Source organism: Gnatocerus cornutus, chromosome 4, assembly GCF_029298725.1.
Source record: "Gnatocerus cornutus isolate USDA-ARS CGAHR chromosome 4, icGnaCorn1.1, whole genome shotgun sequence".
NCBI lineage: Eukaryota > Metazoa > Arthropoda > Insecta > Coleoptera > Tenebrionidae > Gnatocerus > Gnatocerus cornutus.
The window spans coordinates 20435688-20453666 of record NC_142236.1 but is presented as its reverse complement, the minus strand read 5'-3'; the positions used below and the strand labels follow the sequence as shown (position 1 = coordinate 20453666).

Here is a 17979-nt window from a genome sequence, read left to right as displayed (position 1 = left end):
AAAATTTTGAAAAATTTTGTGTCTTCCCAAGAATACAAACTTCTAAAACTCTTTCTTTTTGTAATATTATTTGGTCTTTAGGCACAAATGAAAATTAAGTCAAGAGTAGCAAATTTCGCAAATGTTATGTCGGTGCTCAAAAATTACGAAAATGGCAGATCTTAGAACAAAAATTTTGGAAAATGTTACAATTTCTTCAAAATAAAATTTTTATAAAACTTGTTTTTTGTTTACTAATTTTGTCTTTTGGCACAATTGAAAAGCAACTGAAAGCGAGTAATTTCCCTAATTTTCATGTCGCTGGTTTAAAAATTGGAAAAATGACAGGCTTCAGATTTAAAATTTTATAAAATTTAGCATCTTTTGAAAAATAAAAATTTGTAAAACTTTTCTTTTTGGTTCTATAATTTTGTCTTTTCGTACAGTTGAAAGTCAAGTCGAGAGTTGCATTTTCCTTAAATTTTATTTCTTTGATTTAAAAGTTACAAAAATTAGAAGCCTTAGATTCAAAATTTTGAAAAAATTTTTTCCCAAGAATAGAAATTTCTAAAATAGCTCTTTTTATGTATGTTTTCGTTCTTTGGCACAATTGAAAATCAACCTAAAGGTAGCAACCTCTTCAAGTTTGATGTCTGTGCTCCAAAAATTACAATAATGACAGGCCTGATTCAAAATTCTGAAAATATTTTTATTAAATTTTTTTTAAACCTGTTTTTTTTGTTCTAATATTTGGTCCTTTGGCACAATTGCCAAGCAAATCAAGAGGTGGCAACCTCTCCCAATTTCATAACTATCGTTTAAGAATTAAAAATTTTGAAAATTTTTGCATTCTCTCCTGAATAAAAATTTCTAAAACCTGCATTTTTTGTCGCGTAATTTTGCCTTTTAGCACAAAAATTAAGAAGCAGTCTTTCCAAGTTTTAATTGTGTGGTTTAAAAATTATGACAATAAAGGGATTTGAAAAGAAATTTTGAAAAATGTGCCTGAGAATATATATTTTGTAAAGTAGTTTTTTTGTTTTATAATTTCAATCTTTGGCACAATAAAAAACATCTCAAAAAGAATAACTTCCTTAAATTTTGCGTTTATGATTCAAAAATTGCGAAAATAACAGGCTTTAGAATAAAATTTTGAAAATTTTTGCATTTTTTAGGTACAAAAATTTTTCAAACTGGAATTTTTTTTTCATAATTTTGATTTTTGGTACAATTGATGGCAATTTAAGACAAGTAATTTTCCCAAATTTCATGTTTCTGGTTTAAAAATTGCGAAAATGACAGGCCTTATATTCAAAATTTTGAAAATTTTGCATCCATGAGTAAAAATTTCTAAAACCTGTTTTATTAGTCGTATAATTTTGCCTTTGGCACAACACCAAGGCAAAAATTAGGTAACTACCGTCCCAAATTTAATTTCTGTGGTTTAAAAATTACGAAAATTCGAATGGCAAATTTTGAAAATTTTTCATTTTTTTTAAGAATATATTTTTTTTTTAAATAGTATTTTTTGTTCCATAATTTTATCTTTTGGCGTAAATGAAAAACAGCTTAAAACAAATTATCTCTCCCAATAATATGTTTCTGGTTTAAAAATTATGAAAATTATAGGCTTTAGAATAAAATTTTGTTAAATTTTTGCATTTTTTTAATAAAAATTTTTGAAACCTGTTTTTTTGTTTTATAATTTTGTTCATTGGTACAATTGAAAGACAACTCGTGACGAATAATTTCGAAATTTTAAGTAATGTTTAAAAATTGCAAAAATCACAGGTCTTAAATTCAAAATTTTGAAAATTTTTGCTTCTTATCATGACCTGTATTTTTAGTCGGAAAATTGTGCCCTTTGCCACAACCTTAAAACAAAAATTAAGTAGCAACCGTCCCAAATTTTATCTATGTGGTTTAAAAATTAAATAATTGAAGGGCCTTCAAAAACAAATATTGAAAAATTTTGATCTTTTTTAAGAATATATTTTTTTAACTACTGTTTTTTGTTCCATATTTTTTTGGTCCAATTGAAAAACAGCTCAAGAGGGTAATTTCTCCAAATTTCATGTGTCTGGTTAAAAAGTTTCAAAAATAACAGCCTTCAAAGTAAAATTTTGAAAATGTTTGCATTTTTTTAGGAACATTAATTTTTAAAATCTGTATTTTTTGTTTTATAATTTTGTCCATTGCCACAATTGGAAGGCAACTTAAGAGAAGTGATTTCTCCAATGGTTTAAAAATTGCGAAATTGACAGATCGTAAATTAAAAATTTTAAAAGTTTTTGCATCCTTCCAAGAATAAAAATTTCAAAAACTTGTCTTTTTTGTTCTATTATTTTGTCCTTTGGTGCAGGTAAAAAAAATTTTTAAAAATTTTTCAAGCAACTAAGAAAAAAAGTCATAAATCTGTCATTTTTCATTCTATAATTTTGTCCTTTTGCTTCTAAAAATGAAGTAAAGAAGACCAACCTCTTAAAATTTCACACCAATGGCTTTAAATCCACAAAAACAATAACCTTGGTCTAAAAATTTTGAAAATTTCTGCATCTCGAACAATCTTAAAAATTTTGAAAATGAAAACAAAAACAAAAATAATTTAGTTTTTTCTAGTGAACCTAACAACGTGAAGCAAAATTAAACAAAAAACAAATGGCGCCTTAACTAGCTGTCTAGATTATTCAGTTATCGTGTTATCTGCCACAATTTCCTTCCCATTTCTGTTTAAAATAACTTTAATTTATAAAGTATTTGTTTCATGCAACATGATCCTGCAAATTTCACTAAATTTTTTATTTTTTCATTTTGTATCAAGTAGTTATGGTGGTGGTATTTGTTCTCGACAAGTAAAGTAAGTAAAAGTCCTGAAAAACTATTTTGTGGTGGCAACCCTGATTACTAACCGATGACATAACCTCGAACTGTCAAACAAACTCACTAATACAACACGTAGCTTTACAATTGTTTGTCATGTTGGTGCCACTGTGTTTTGATAGTTGACGATACTTAACCTCAATTCTCTTACCAAACAGGTTGACAAAATTATTTTGTGGTGGTAACCCTGATCATAAACCGATGACATAACGTCCAACTGTCAAACTAACTAAAACAACACGTAGCTTTACAATTGCTTCTTATGTTGGAGACACTGCTTTTGACAGTTGACAATACTTAACCTCAATTTCTTACCAAACAGGTTGACCAAAGTGAGAACAATAACGTATTCGTCCACTTATTTGGAGCCAGAAACCTACAGATGCTGGGTTTGGTTGTTTGAATGCGTAAAATACAAAATCGCCTGTTGCAGACAACGTACAAAAAATGAGGTTAGTGTAAGAACAAATGTCAAAATCGAGAACAATTTGTAATTCCAGACCTACTATGATTACAAAACGGATCAATTCTGTTGCGCCGGATATTACAAACAATTGAATGCTTCCGCACTGACATGTGACCCGATTTGTTCAAATCCGTGTTCTAATGGAACATGTGTAGCTCCGGACACGTGTTCTTGTAACCATGGATACGAGCTCGATGAGAACACGTGTAACCCGCAGTGTTCTAACGGAACATGTATTTCTGGAGACGGTGGCTTGATAAGTGCAGCGGTTTTTTTTAATTCCAGGTGCGTATTTAAAAATTTTTAGTACGAAATCCAGTAAATGATATTACAGGAATCTGTATATAATTGGTGGTACTTTGATGATGGTAGTCGTGCTGGCTGTGGTAGTTTGGGTCTTTTTCAAAAAGAGACGAAGAAGTTTTATGGTTCGGAATGACATTTATGGTACGATTTTGTTTATTTTTTGTTTTTTTTTTTTGGTAAATTTTGACTTTTTCAGGTTTGTCGGAAAGGATTTAGGATTAGGTTAAGATATAGATTAGATATTTATAGTCGAGGAACTGTAAGCAGGATTTTACGTCTCTTCAGCGAAAGCCGCCAGGCGGCATTTGCTGGAGAGACGTGAAATCTTTTCAATGCGAGATTTGCATTAAGCTTTCCGGCCAATGTACATCTAGAACTGAATTAAAAATGTTAATCTGACAACTTATTTGACGTCACTCGCAGTTTTCGAATTCTGTGATAGATGGCGCCATCAATAAAATAGCTTTTAATGGAAAAATTTACTTAAATTACTGAATAACTGAAGAAAATAAGTCAAAAGAATGAAAATAATAAAAAATAATAAAAAAAACAAACAAATAAAGAAAAATATTCCAATGAATCAAAAGAAAGAATAAAAAAGGAAAAACGGTAAAAGAAGAAAAAAAAGCCAAAAAAAGCCAAAAAGCAGAGATTCCTAGAAATCCAAAGAAGTAAAAAAACAAAAACAAAGAATTAAAGAAATCAAAAAGATATAACGAATAAAAAAACGGAATAAGAAGAATTAAAAGAATAAAAAGAAACAAAAGAAGAACAAGATGGAAAAAAAAGAAAGAATAGAAAAAATTGAAAATTCAGAAGAATCATAGTAATAAAAAGAATTAAAAAATCAAAACTAGAAACAAAACAAAAAAATAAAACAATGAAAGAATCAAAAGAAACAATATAATAAAAACAGTCAACAGAATCAAAAGAATAAAAAGAATCAAAAGACGAAAAAAAGGTATTAAAAGAAGCAAAAGAAAGAATTAAAAAGGAAAAACGGTAAAAGAAGAAAAAAAAGCCAAAAAGCAGAGATTCCTAGAAATCCAAAGAAGTAAAAAAACAAAAACAAAGAATTAAAGAAATCAAAAAGATATAACGAATAAAAAAACGGAATAAGAAGAATTAAAAGAATAAAAAGAAACAAAAGAAGAACAAGATGGAAAAAAAAGAAAGAATAGAAAAAATTGAAAATTCAGAAGAATCATAGTAATAAAAGAATTAAAAAATTAAAACTAGAAACAAAACAAAAAAATAAAACAATGAAAGAATCAAAAGAAACAATATAATAAAAACAGTCAACAGAATCAAAAGAATAAAAAGAATCAAAAGACGAAAAAAAAGTATTAAAAGAAGCAAAAGAAAGAATTAAAAAGGAAAAACGGTAAAAGAAGAAAAAAAAGCAAAAAAGCAGAGATTCCTAGAAATCCAAAGAAGTAAAAAAATAAAAAAAAAGAATCAACGAAATAAAAAGGATATAACGAATAAAAAAACAGAATAAGAAGAATTAAAAGAATAAAAAGAAACAAAAGAAGAACAAGATGGAAAAAAAGAATAGAAAAAATTGAAAATTTAGAAGAATCAAAGTAATGAAAAGTTTTAAAAAAATCAAAACTAGAAAATAAAATAAAAAAATACAACAATCAAAGAATCAAAAGAAACAATATAATAAAAACAGTCAACAGAATCAAAAAAATTAAAAAATCAAAAGACGAAAAAAAGTATTAAAAGAAGCAAAAGAAAGAATAAAAAAGGAAAAACGGTAAAAGAAGAAAAAAACAAGCAAAAAAGCAGGATTCCTAGAAATCCAAAGAAGTAAAAAAATAAAAAAAAAAGAATCAACGAAATCAAAAGGATATAACGAATAAAAATACGGAATAAGAAGAATTAAAAGAATAAAAAAGAACAAAAAAAAACAAAATGGAAAAAAAAGAAAGGACAGAAAAAATTGAAAGTTCAGAAGAATCAAAGTAATGAAAAGAATTAAAAAAATCAAAACTAGAAACAAATTAAAAAAATAAAACAATCAAAGAATCAAAAGAAACAATATAATAAAAACAGTCAACAGTATCAAAAGAAGAAAAAAGAGCAAACAAAAACAAAAGAATCAAAGGAACTGAAAGAATTAAAGAATCAAAATATTCTAAAGAATCAACATAATGAAAAAAAAAAGTAAGAATAAAAATAATAAAAGGAAACAAAAGAATCAAAAAAATTAAAAAAAAAACAAAAGACGGAATAAAAAAGATCAAAAAAATCGAAAAAAGTAAAATAATCAAAGGAATTAAGAGAGTTCAAAAAATAAAAAATAACAAGAAATTAAGAAAAGTAATAAAAATAATCAAAAGAAGCAACGTAGGTTATAATGAAGCAAATGAATCAATAGAAATAAATCAAACGAATCAAAAAAAAACAAAAAATAAAAACAACAGAATCAAGAGAATTAAAAGAAGGAAAACAAACGAGAGAATCAAAGAATTTTAAGAAACTAATGAATCGAAATATTCAGGAAAATCAAGATAATGAAAAGAATTAAAAGAATTAAAATAATCAAATGAAATAAAATAATCAGCATGATTAAAAGAAATAAAAAATAAACAAAATTAAAAAATCAAATAACGGAATAAAAAGAATCAAAATAATCGAAAGAAGCAAAATAACTAAAAGAGTTAAGACAATTTAAAGAACAAAAAAACAAGAAATTAAAAAGAATTAGAAGAACCAAAAATGCAAAGAATCAAATGAATCAGAAGAAGCAAAATAAGAAAAACAATCAACATAATCAAAAAAATGTAATAAATGAAAATGATCAAAAGACAGAAGATAAAGGATCAAAAGAAACAAAAATGCAAAAAACTGCATAAAAACAAAGAAATTAAAGAAATCAAATCAATCAATAGAAGCAAAATAATTAAAAGAATTAAAACAATTCAAAGAATAAAAAAAACAAGATATTAAAAGAAGGAATTAAATAATCAGTAGAAGCACAAATAAGCAAAAGATCAAATGAATCGAGAAAAGTAAAATAAGAAAAGCAATCAACAAAATCAAAATTAAACAATCAAAAGACGGAATAAGAAGATTTATTAGAGTGAAAACAATTCAGTAAATTATCAAAAAAAACAAAATAATCAAAAGAAAGGGTCAAAAAAATAAAAATAAAAATAAAAAGAACCACAAGAAGCAAGAGAATTAAAAGCGGCAAAAAAGAAAAAAGGAAAAAAAAAACAAAAAAAATGTTAAAAAAAAGAATGAAAAGAAAGATAACCAATAGAAATACATAAATGACAAAAAACATAGGTCAAATAGAAGTTATATTTTACCAAAACTAGTGAAAATTCAATCTCTAAAGAATCTTAAGTTTACCTTGGAAAACCCTAGAATTTTAGAGAATTTGCAGAAAAGCCAAGATGAATTTCACAATTGTCTAAACAATACTTTGTTGTGCTCTAATAAACAAAATGGCGCATCCAATATAGCGATCTTTGCAGAAAAAAAATTACAAAAGAAACAAAAGTAGAGCAAACTAAACAAATCAAACGTTCCAGATAAAAAAATAAAACTGAAAATCTGCGAACTCTCATCCGCTGCAACTGATAATTCCGACTAATTATTCCAGGACAGAGTCCGATAAAGACGCTATCAAACATCCGTCAATGTAAAACTTTCACGAATCCAAGCGAAACTCTTATTAGTCACCAGTTAAAAGTCAACGATGCTACCAAACAGAGCGTTTCTCTCGCTCGCGATTCTCTTCGCTTTCCTTTGTTTGACCGGTGGTCAAACCCACAATAAGGGGCTCTACCCCAACCTGTCAACCCTAAACCTATCCAGGGCCGGAATATGCACCCTTGAAGTACCGTAAGTATAAAGTGATCAAAGAAAAACGGGACGAGTTTTTGGCGTTAGGTTTAACCTCACTTCATTTCCTAGTGTAATAACTAATAATAGACATACGTTAAGAAAAGTGACAATAAGGCGACTCTGATCCGTTTTTCTTCGAATGTGTGATATCGTCATAGTGACATCATTTTGATCTTTTGTTTGACCTTGATGTGTAAACAAACATCTTCAATGTCATTTCAGCACCATTGACCTTATTAGTCCGGAAGATCGGGCGTCGGGCGTCCGGCCGCAAGGAAACGGGGTAAGGATTCTCCAGAATTATTTGCAGAGGCGGATTCAGATCGGGCGCATGATGTTGACTTTTCCAAATTCTGTCTAAATTTTCTCCGGATTCTTATTGGAATTTTAAGATATTTCTTGTTTCGTTTAGTTTTTGTTATGTTGCATAAATTCTTTTTAGATTTTTCTTACATATTCTAAATTTTTTTAGATTTTGTTTAGAAACTTGTTTAGTTTTTCTTTTTCTTTTGATTTTATGATTTCATTCTTTTTATTCTTTTTTTGTTTCTTTCGCTTCTTTTGATCTTTTTTTGTTTCTTTTAATTTATTTGATTATTTTGTTTTTGTCTCTTTTCTTCTTTTGCTTGTTTTAGTTTTTGTGATTCCTTGTGTTCTTTTAATTCTTTTAAATCTGGTAATTGTTTTCTTTTTTTGATTTTTTATCGTTTCGATGTTTGATTGTTTTGTTCATTCCGATTCCTTTGTTCTATTTTCTTCGTTAGATGTTTTTCAATTCTTTGAATACTTTAATTTCATTTGGTTTTTTCTTATGTTTTAGATACTTTTTTTTATTCCTTTGTTTTTTTTGTGTTTTTTGCTTTTTTTGTGCTAATTTTAATTCTTTTGATTTATTTTTCTGCTCTTTTGTTCTTTTGACTTCTTTGTATTCCTTTGTTTTTTTGTCTCTTTTTTTGTAGATTTTGATTTTACTGCTCGTTTTTATTCTAATTGACTTTTTTTATCTTTTTAATCCGTTAGAACTTTGATTTTTAATTTTTTTTAATTTTTTTGATCTTTTGACTATTTAGATTCTTTTGCTTTTTCATTCTTCTTTTGTTTTTGTATTCGTTTAGTTTGTTTTATTTTTTTTGTTTTTTTATTCTTTTTGTTCTTATCGTTTGGTTCTCGTGCTTTTTTACTTCTTTTTTTGTCAATTTTAATTCTATTTTTTTTTCATTTTTGTTCTTTTGTTTCTTTATATTCTTTTGCTTTTTTTGTTTTTTTCTTTTTTCTTAATTTGATTTTATTGCTCGTTTTTATTCCTTCTGACTTTTTTTGCTTTTTTTCTTCAGTTGCTTATTTTTCTTCTTTTAATTCGTTTAATTCTTATAATTCTTTTAACTGTTGTTTTTCTGCTTCTGTTGATTCATTTAATTCTTTTTCTTCTTTTGATCCTATTGGTTTTACGATATTAGTAGGTTGTTTTTTTTTATTTTTTGTTGTTTTTTTTTGTTTTTTTTTTGTTTTTTTACTTTTTCTTCTTTTTTTTGTTCTTTTTAATCTTTGAATTTTTTTGCTTCTTTGTTTTTTCTTGCTTTCTTTAAAGATTGCTTTTATTCTTTGTTTTTGATTTTTTGATTTTTTATATTTTTTAGATTTTTTGGGATTTTTATATTCTTTTAATTCTTTAAATTGTTTTAGTTTTTTTTTGAGTCTTTTGATCCTTTTATTCCTTTTTTTGATTTTTTGGTGTTTTCAATTATTTTAATTCCAATCCTTTTTTTCTTGTTCTTTTGCTTTTGATCTTTTTTACTCTCCTACTCTAATTTGATTTATTGATTCTTTTTTCGCTCTGTTGATTCTTTGTACGCTTTTGCTTTTTTGTTTCTATTCTATGATTTTTCTTAGCTTTTGATTTTATTGCAACTCGTTTTTATTCTTTCTGACTTTTTTGTTTTTTTTGCTTCTTTTTCTTCTTTTGCTCATTTTTATGCTTTTGATTCTATTAATTGTTTTTTTTTGCTTCTTTTCTTGCTTCACCTGATTCATTTAATTCTTTTTCTTTTTTTTTATCCTTTTAGTTTTCTGATATTAGTTCTTTTTCTGCCTACTCTTTAATTTTTTCGTTTGTTCTTTTCAATCTTGGGTCTTTTTTGTTTCTTTTAACTGTTTCGCTTACTTTGATGCCTTTGATTGTTTTTATTCTTTGTATTTTATTTTTTGATCATCTCATTTCTTTAAACAATTTTGATTGTTTTTGACTGTTTTTGATTCTTTTAATACTTTATTTCTTTTTTGGAGTTTTTGATTCTTTGATTTCTTTTAATTGAATTGCTTTCTTTCTTGCACTTTTGCTTATAATCCTTTTTATTCCTTTTTTTGATTTATCGATTCTTTGAATAGTGTTCATTCTATTGATTAATAATAATAATAATAATAATAATAATAATAATAATTTATTGACGCCACTAATAATAATTGTTTGATTGTTTTGATTTTTCGCTTTTTGTTCTATTTTTTCTTTTTTTTATTCTGTTTTCTTCTTTTTTTGTTCTGTTGATTCATTGTATTACTTTTCTTTTTCTTTGTTTCATTGTTTGTTTATTTTGATTGCATTGCTCGTTTTTATTCTTTTGAATTTTTTTGATTATTTTATTTCTTTGATTTATTTTGTTCTTTCTTGATTTTTAGGACTTATTTATTTGATTCTTTTTTAATTTTTAAGACTTTTTAATTTTTTTCATTTCTTTGGTTTCTGTGTTTTTTTTTGCATCTTTTTCTTCTTTGTTTGTTTCAATTCTATTGAACCTTTCAGTTTTTTTCTCTTTTTATTCTTTTGATACTTTTTATTCCTTTCTTTAATTTTTTATTTTTTAGATTGTTTGGATTTATTTTTTTTTTGATTCTTTTAATTCCATTCATTCATTGGATTTCTGATTTATTTAATTCTTTCCACCTTTTTTTGATTCTTCTGATTATTTGTATTCAATTCTTTATGTTTTTTTTGCATATTTAAAATCCTTTGTTTTACTTTTCATTCCTTTTTGAGTTAATTTTGATTCAACTTCTGATTATTTCGATCATTCCAATTCTCCCGATTTTCTTAATTTTGCTGATTCTTCTGTCCCTTTCTCCTGCCTTTAGGTAACTTATTTCAACTTCTTGACTTTCTACTTTTATACTTTTCGTCTCTTTTGAGTCTTTTTTTTCACGATTTAAAATTCTCCGCCTCTGCTTCAAAACTTCCCCCTCACCCCACCCCAATAATCTCTTTCAGTCCAGGGCCGGCTTCAGCAAAATCGAGATCTGTTGCTCCGGCTGGGCCCGCAAGCCCCACTCCCACTTCGAATGCGAGCCTCTCTGCGACAACGGCTGCCCCAACGGTAACTGCACCGCCCCCAACGTCTGCTCCTGCCGCCGCGGCTACGTCAAAGACACCCTCGGCAACTGCATCCCCACCTGCCCCATCGGCTGCCTCAACGGCGTCTGCACCAACAACGGCCTCTGCTCGTGCAACGCCGGCTTCCAGTTGAGCCCCGACGGGAAATTCTGCACCCCCGTGTGCTCCGGGGGCTGCGGCGTCGGCGGCGACTGCATCGGGGCGGAAGCCTGCCGCTGTCGCGCCGGGTGAGCTCCCACCCCCAACCCACCCTCTCCTAACCACTGCTTTCAGATTCACGTTGAACCCCAACACCAACAAGTGCGAGTACCACTGCGAGGGCGGCTGCGGGGGCGGCGCCTGCATCGGCCCCAACAAGTGCTCCTGCAAGCCTGGCTTCAAAATGGTGCAGAACAGCTGCGTGGCGGAGTGCCCCAGAGGGTGCCAAAACGGGATCTGCACCGGCCCCAACATCTGCTCCTGTGAGGCCGGATGGACGCTGGACAAGTCGGGGGCGGTTTGCCAGGCGCACTGCCGGGAACCCTGTCTCAATGGGGACTGCACCGCCCCCAACACCTGCACGTGTAAAAAGGGGTACGTCGTGGACCCCAGGAGTGCCGTCGGGAACCGATGCATCGCCTTCTGTCCCGGGGGATGCGAAAACGGGACGTGTTCCGCCCCCAACTTCTGCATCTGCAATCCCGGATTCGTCAAGGAGGCCAAGGGGAGCAACCGCTGCGTGCGCAGGCTGAAAAGATCCCTGCATTTCGAGCTGATCCCCGAGCAGTACCGGAGATGAACATAACCTCAAATTCTAAACGGGCTTGTTTTTACCGACACCCTGTATTTCAGTTAAAAACAAATAAACTAACTATAGTATATCCGGTGAGAGATTGAGAGATTTTGACAGTCGACATATAGGTTGGCAGCAAATTATGCTACAAAATACACTAAAAACACTAAAATCCCAACTGGGTTGACAGTAATGCTGGGTTTATACAGAAGATTTAGTGTTAGTGTTAGTTTTTGCCTTAATCGCAGAAAAGTTAAACACATACATTTGAATGCTCTCGTTTATAAAGATTTAGTGTTAGCCGTAGTGTTAAGCGCTAACCTTGAAAGTACTTTATATTCAACTTTCTTGCGACTAACGCTAAATTCGTCCAAAATGCGCATGCTCAACAAGAACCGGGCACGAGCACGTGTTGTTGGTCTCTGTGTTGTAAACTTGTGAGTTTAATAAATATGAAAACATGGGCGGGAAATTTAATGACGCCTAATTAATAGAATTGGTAAAAGCAGAAGATACTAATAACGTGGCTAACAAGAGCAAAATGGCTTTTTTACGACGCAATGTTTTCGCTATCGGAAGAGAGCAATCGAAAAGGAAAAACAAAAAACCTAACTTCTGCTTCTGTTTATTATTCTTTTCCTAATGTGACACTTTTCAACTTTAAACGACGCATGTGTGCAATTTTCGTAGCACTAAAATTCCTCGTTGTATAAACCTACGTTTGTCATTGCGACTAAAGCTAAAGCTAACCTTAACGCTAAAGCTAAAACAAGCACTAAAATTTTCTGTATAAACCCAGCATAAGTGGGCTTATTTTGTTATTTTAAATTTCGCGCGTTTATTTAGTGAGTTTTCTGTCATTCAATCAGTCCCTGTACGAACTATACTTCAGTGGAATATGCAACTTGAGTTCTGTTGGCAACTCTGCCTGTCACATTTGACAGATTGAGGTTACGTTTCTCTAATTTTATTAGAAAACAGATAATTATAATAAAATCTAACTCTAAATCCCTAAAAGTCTAAAAGGAACACAATTTCGGAACACTTCAGCGTCCATTTGCAACGACTCGGCTCGCTCAAAACCGCGTCTTTCCGCACGTGTTCATATATAGCGACGATTTGTACGAAGGCGGCTGCGACACCGGAGTTCCCGAGGGAATCTCGTCGTACAGCGGCTCCGGGTGCGTGTTGGTCGCGCTCATCTCGATGTCCGGAGGCTCCGGGACGGAGGCGGCTCTGTAACTTCCGGTGGAGGGCGGGTGATCGTAGAGGAATTCCCGAGGGTCTAAAATTAATTAATTAATGAATTGAATAATTGCGTAATTTAATAACTAATTAATTGATTAAATATATAAATAATTAATTTAATTAATCAACTAAATGATTAATTGTGTAATTAAATAATTGATTCTTAATTTAATTAATTAACTAATCGATCAATTGTGTAATTGATTAATTAATTTTTAATTTAATTAATTAATTAATTGTGCAATTAAATAATTAATTAATTACTTGAATAATTGCGCAATTAATTAATTAATTACTTAATTGCGCAATTAAATAATTAATTAATTGCTTGATTCTTGCGTAATTACATAATTAATTAATTTACCTTTGTTGGGGGCGGGGAAGTTCATGCTGCACACCACGTGCGTCTCGATGCGGCCCTCGCCGCCGCCCCCGGGGTTGGTTTCAACAGGGCTGGCGAATATGGGGTTTTCGAAGGTGGGCGGCTCTGAAAATTAATATAATCAATTGTTTTATTTGTTTGAATGGCAAAAAAAGTAAAAAAAATGTGTTTGACCCCGACGTGATTTGAACACGCAACCTTCTGATCTGGAGTCAGACGCGCTACCGTTGCGCCACGGAGTCTGTTGTCCTCAGCAGATGTTGTATTGGTATAAGTCAAAACATATTGTAGTTTGTGTGTTTAACTGGTTGCATATAGAGTGTGGCTCATTTTGAAATAACCAGTTTTATTGACAATTCTTTATGAAATACGGAAATGCATCAATTTTGATGGTTCGATCTTCATTTTTACAGATATTTAAAATTTAAATTGAAAGTTTGAGAGTCGAAATTTCTGCGTTTGAAAAAAATCAAATGTTTGCTAAAATAATGAAAGAAAGTTTCTTAAATTTAGCCAACTTGTGGATTTTGATCTATTAAATGCACTTATTGGTAAAAGTTTCGTCATTTTCTTTAGGAAAATTGCAGAAAAAAAAATCGAAAAAAGTTTCCATCGCTTTAGATTTGGTCAAATTAAGGCTCTATTGCAATGAAATTACGTCATTTCATAGAAAATTGCACAACGAATTTAGAGCTGTCTTATTTATCTCTCAAAATAACAGGCACTCCAAGATATTGATGCTTAAAATTGAAAAAATATTTGTCATTCGATGGACTATAAAAGTTAGTACTTGAAACGAAAAGTTCTATATTTTTCAAATTATTGGAGAAATGTTGATTAAATTTTACACATTTGTAAACTTTAGATTGTTCTTTTGATTTCTTTCCAAAAAAAACACAGTTATTTTGGTATAAAATATCAAAAAAAATATCTAAAAATGAAGTGTTAAAAAAATCCACTCGGTTTTAATTTGCTTTACATTGTCTAATTAGAGACTTTATTGTGAAAAAGTTAGATCATTTAAAGGAGAATTGTTCAAAGACTCCAGAGCCGTCCTTACTTTGATCGTACAAACTTTACTTACCGAGATATTGAAGACCAAATTTGAAATAGATTAAAATTTTGCTATTGGAATTTCTATGATTAGAAAAAATCTAATATTGTCTAAAACAGTCAAAGAAACTTTATTAAACTTAGCAAACGTACAGATTTTGAGTTGGTGATTTAATTTCACGCCAAGCATTTTCATATTTTTTGAGGAAAAAGATTTTAAAAAATTCTAAACAAAACTAAAAAAAAATCAGTTGGCTCTAGATAGTTTTAGATTTGCGTAACTGATGCTATATTTAAAAAGAAATGACGTCTTTTTGTAAAGAATTGTTCAATAAATACAGAGCCGTCTCTGTTTTAATTGTACAAACTAAACTTAGTAGATTTTTTGCCGACTTCTAAAATTTGAGCTTCGAAATTTTAGTGTTTAGGAAAAGTTTAACACTTTCTAAATTAGCCAAAGAAACGTTTTCAAACTTGCTAGACTTATTGATTTTGATTTATTTTATTGATTCTCGGTCAAAAATTTCCACATTTTTAGAAAAAAGTTTTAAAAAAAGTAAAAAGTCTCAGTTGGCTTTAGATCGTTTTAGATTCTCGAAATTAATGTTGTTTTTGGATAAAAGTGACGTCATTTTAAAGAAAAATGTTCAACGAAAACAGGGCCGTCTCTGCTTCAATCGTACCAACTTTACTTTTTAAGATATTGAAGTTCAAAGTTGAAATTTTGTCGACTTTCATAGTTTAGAAAAAGTCTAATATTTTCTAAAATGGTCAAAAAAACTAGCAAACGCATGAATTTTGATTTATTTTAATATTTCCGAGCCAAAAATTTCAATATTTTCTTAAGAAAAGCTCTAATAAAACTTTACAGTAAAAGTTCAAAAAAAGTCTCAGTTGGCTTTAAATCGTTTTAGATTTGCGAAATTGATTTCAGATTTAGGAAGGAAAGACGCCATTTTGTAGAGAATTGTTCAACAAATACAGGATCGTCTCTGTTTTGGTCGTACAATCCTTATTTTTCCAGATATTGAAGTTCAAAGTTGAGCTTTTGTCGACTTTTAAAATTTGAGCTTCGAAATTTCAGTGTTTAAAAAAAGTCTAATATTTGCGATAATAGTCAAAGAAACTGTATGAAATTTGGCAAAAATAAAGATTTTGACATATTTTATAGATTCCTGGCCGAAAATGTTTTGAGAAAAAAGTTTTAAAAAAATTCTGAACAAAAAGTTAAAAAAAAGTTTCAGTGTGCTTTAAATCGGTTTAAATTTGCGAATTTGATATCGAATTTAAGAATAAATTACACCATTTTGTAGAGAATTGTTCAATAGATACAAAACTCTCTCTGTTTTGATCAAACGAACTTTACTTTTTGAGATATATATTGAGATTCAAAGTTGAATTAATGTCGACTTCTTCAAAATTTGAACTTTGAAATTTTACTGTTTAGGAAGTCTAATATTTTCTAAAATACCCAAAGAAATTTTATCAAACTTGACACATGTACGAATTTTGATCTATTTTATTGATTTCTGGCCAACAATTTCCACATTTTTTAAGAAAAAGTTAAAAAAAAAATCTAAATTAAAAGTAAAAAAATGGTTTCAGTTGGCACTAAATCGTTTTAGATTCGTGAAATTATGTCGTATTTGAGAAAAAGTGACGTCATTTCGTAGAAAATTGTTCAACGAATTCAAGGCCGTCTCTACTTTAATCGTACAAATTTTTATTTTCGAGATATTAAGGTTCGAAGTTGAGATTTCGTCGACTTCTAAAATTTGAACTTCAAAATTTCAGAGTTTAGAAAAAAGTATAATATTTTCTAAAATAGTCAAAGAAACGATATGAAATTTGACAAACGCATGGATGTTGACTTATTTTATTAATTCCTAGCCAAAAATTTAAACATTTCTTGAGGAAAAGTTTTACAAAAAGTCTAAAGAAAAAGAGAAAAAAAAGTCTCAGTTGACTCGAAATCGTTTTAGAATTGCCAAATTGATGTCGGATTTGGGAACAGAAGACGCCATTTTGTAAAAAATTGTTCAACGAGTATATTTCCGTCTCTGTTTTGATCACATGAACTTTACTTTTCGAGATATTGACGTTTCAAAATGGAGCTTTCGTCCACTTCTAAAATTTGAGCTTCGAAATTTCAGTGTTTCGAAAAAGTATAATATTTTCTAAAATAGTCAACGAAACTTTATTAAATTTGACAAATGTATAGAATTTAATATATTTTATTGATTTCGGGCCAAAAATTTCCACATTTTTTAGGAAAAAAATTTAAAAAAAATCTAAATTAAAAGTAAAAAAATGGTTTCAGTTGGCACAAAATCCTTTTAGATTGGTGAAATTAATATCGTATTTGAGAAAAAGTGACGTCATTTTGTTCAACGAATTCAAGGCCGTCATTACTTTGATCGTACAAATTTTATTTTTCAAGATATTAAAGTTCAAAGTTGGGATTTCGTCAACTTCTAAAATTTGAGCTTCAAAATTTCAGAGTTTAGAAAAAAGTCCAATATTTTCTAAAATAGTCAAAGAAACTTTATGAAATTTGACAAACGCATGAATGTTGACTTATTTTATTGATTCCAGGCCAAAAATTTCAACATTTTTTAAGGGAAAAATCTAAAAAAAAGACTAAAGGCTTTAAATCGTTTTAGATTTGCGAAATTGAATTGGATTTGGGAAAGAAAGACGCCATTTTGTAGAAAATTGTTCAACAAATACAGGGCCGTCTTTGTTTTGATCGTACGAACTTTACTTTTCGAGATATTGAGGTTCAAAGTTCCAGTTTTTGTCTACATTAAAATTTTAGATTCAAAATTTCAGTGTTAAGAAAAAGTCTAATATTATCAAAAATAGTCAAAGAAGCTTTAGGAAATTTGACGAATGCATGGTTTTTGATTTATTTTATTGATATCCGGCCAAAAATTTTCAGATTTTTTGAGAAAAAATTAAAACAAAAATTCTAAATAAAAAGTAAAAAAATTGTCTCAGTTGGCTCTAAATCGTTTTAGATTTGCAAAATTGACGTCGTATTTGAGAAAAAGTGACGCCATTTTTGTAGAAAATTGCTCAACGAATACAGAGTCGTCTCTACTTTGATTATACAAATTTTATTTTTCAAGATATTAAGGTTCAAAGTTGAGATTTTCGTCGATTTCTAAAGTTTGAGCTTCGAATTTTAGTGTTTAGAAAAACTAACATTTTTTTAACTATTTTTTTAACTTTTAATAGTCATAGAAACTTCATAAAATTTGGCAAACGTATTGATTTTGATTTATTGTATTTATTTCCGGCCAAAAATTACCACATTTTTTTAAGAAAACAGTTTAAAAAAATTCTTAATAAAAAGTAAAAAAAACGGTCTTCGTAGGCTCCAAATCGTTTTAGATTTGCGAAATTAATGTCGTTTTTGAAAAAAAGTGACGTCATTTTGTAGAAAGTTGTTCGAAGAATTCAGAGCCGTCTCTGTTTTGATCGTACAAACTTTACTTTTCGAGATATTGAAGATAAAATTTGAAATAAACTAAAATTTAACCCTTGAATATTCTGTGTTTAGAAAAAGTTTAATATTTTCTAAAATTGAGAAAGAAATTTTATGAAACTTACCAAACATTTAGAATACAATTGACTCTATTCAT

At 29.4% G+C, this 17979-nt stretch overlaps 3 protein-coding genes and 1 non-coding gene across 4 annotated transcripts in view; 2 read left to right on the top strand and 2 right to left on the bottom strand.

Annotated features, from left to right (window-relative positions):
• The first annotated feature begins 2728 nt into the window (after positions 1 to 2728).
• NimB3 (Nimrod B3) lies at positions 2729 to 4223 on the top strand. Its single transcript, XM_088034251.1, has 5 exons — positions 2729 to 2836; positions 3182 to 3311; positions 3360 to 3610; positions 3660 to 3772; positions 3828 to 4223. Exons 1-5 carry the CDS (start codon positions 2751 to 2753, stop codon positions 3845 to 3847), a joined length of 600 nt encoding a protein of 199 aa, XP_087890377.1. The 5' UTR covers positions 2729 to 2750; the 3' UTR covers positions 3848 to 4223.
• Positions 4224 to 7302: 3079 nt separating this feature from the next.
• LOC148176649 (uncharacterized) lies at positions 7303 to 11737 on the top strand. The gene is made up of 4 exons (XM_088034243.1): positions 7303 to 7492; positions 7718 to 7778; positions 10755 to 11104; positions 11151 to 11737. The coding sequence occupies exons 1-4, from the start codon at positions 7347 to 7349 to the stop codon at positions 11653 to 11655; spliced, it is 1062 nt and encodes a 353-aa protein (XP_087890369.1). The 5' UTR covers positions 7303 to 7346; the 3' UTR covers positions 11656 to 11737.
• Positions 11738 to 12600: 863 nt separating this feature from the next.
• The window catches only part of NimA (Nimrod A), a 28476-nt gene continuing 23097 nt past the window's right edge, over positions 12601 to 17979 (bottom strand). Inside the window, exons 7-8 of the mRNA XM_088034237.1 lie at positions 13262 to 13384; positions 12601 to 12934 (exon numbers count right to left, since the gene is read on the bottom strand). Of these exons, the coding sequence (XP_087890363.1) occupies positions 12726 to 12934; positions 13262 to 13384 (332 nt within the window). The 3' untranslated portion in view covers positions 12601 to 12725. The remainder of the gene's footprint in view (positions 12935 to 13261; positions 13385 to 17979) is intronic.
• TRNAW-CCA (transfer RNA tryptophan (anticodon CCA)) lies at positions 13450 to 13521 on the bottom strand. Its single transcript has one exon. It is a non-coding gene; the product is annotated as a tRNA-Trp (tRNA).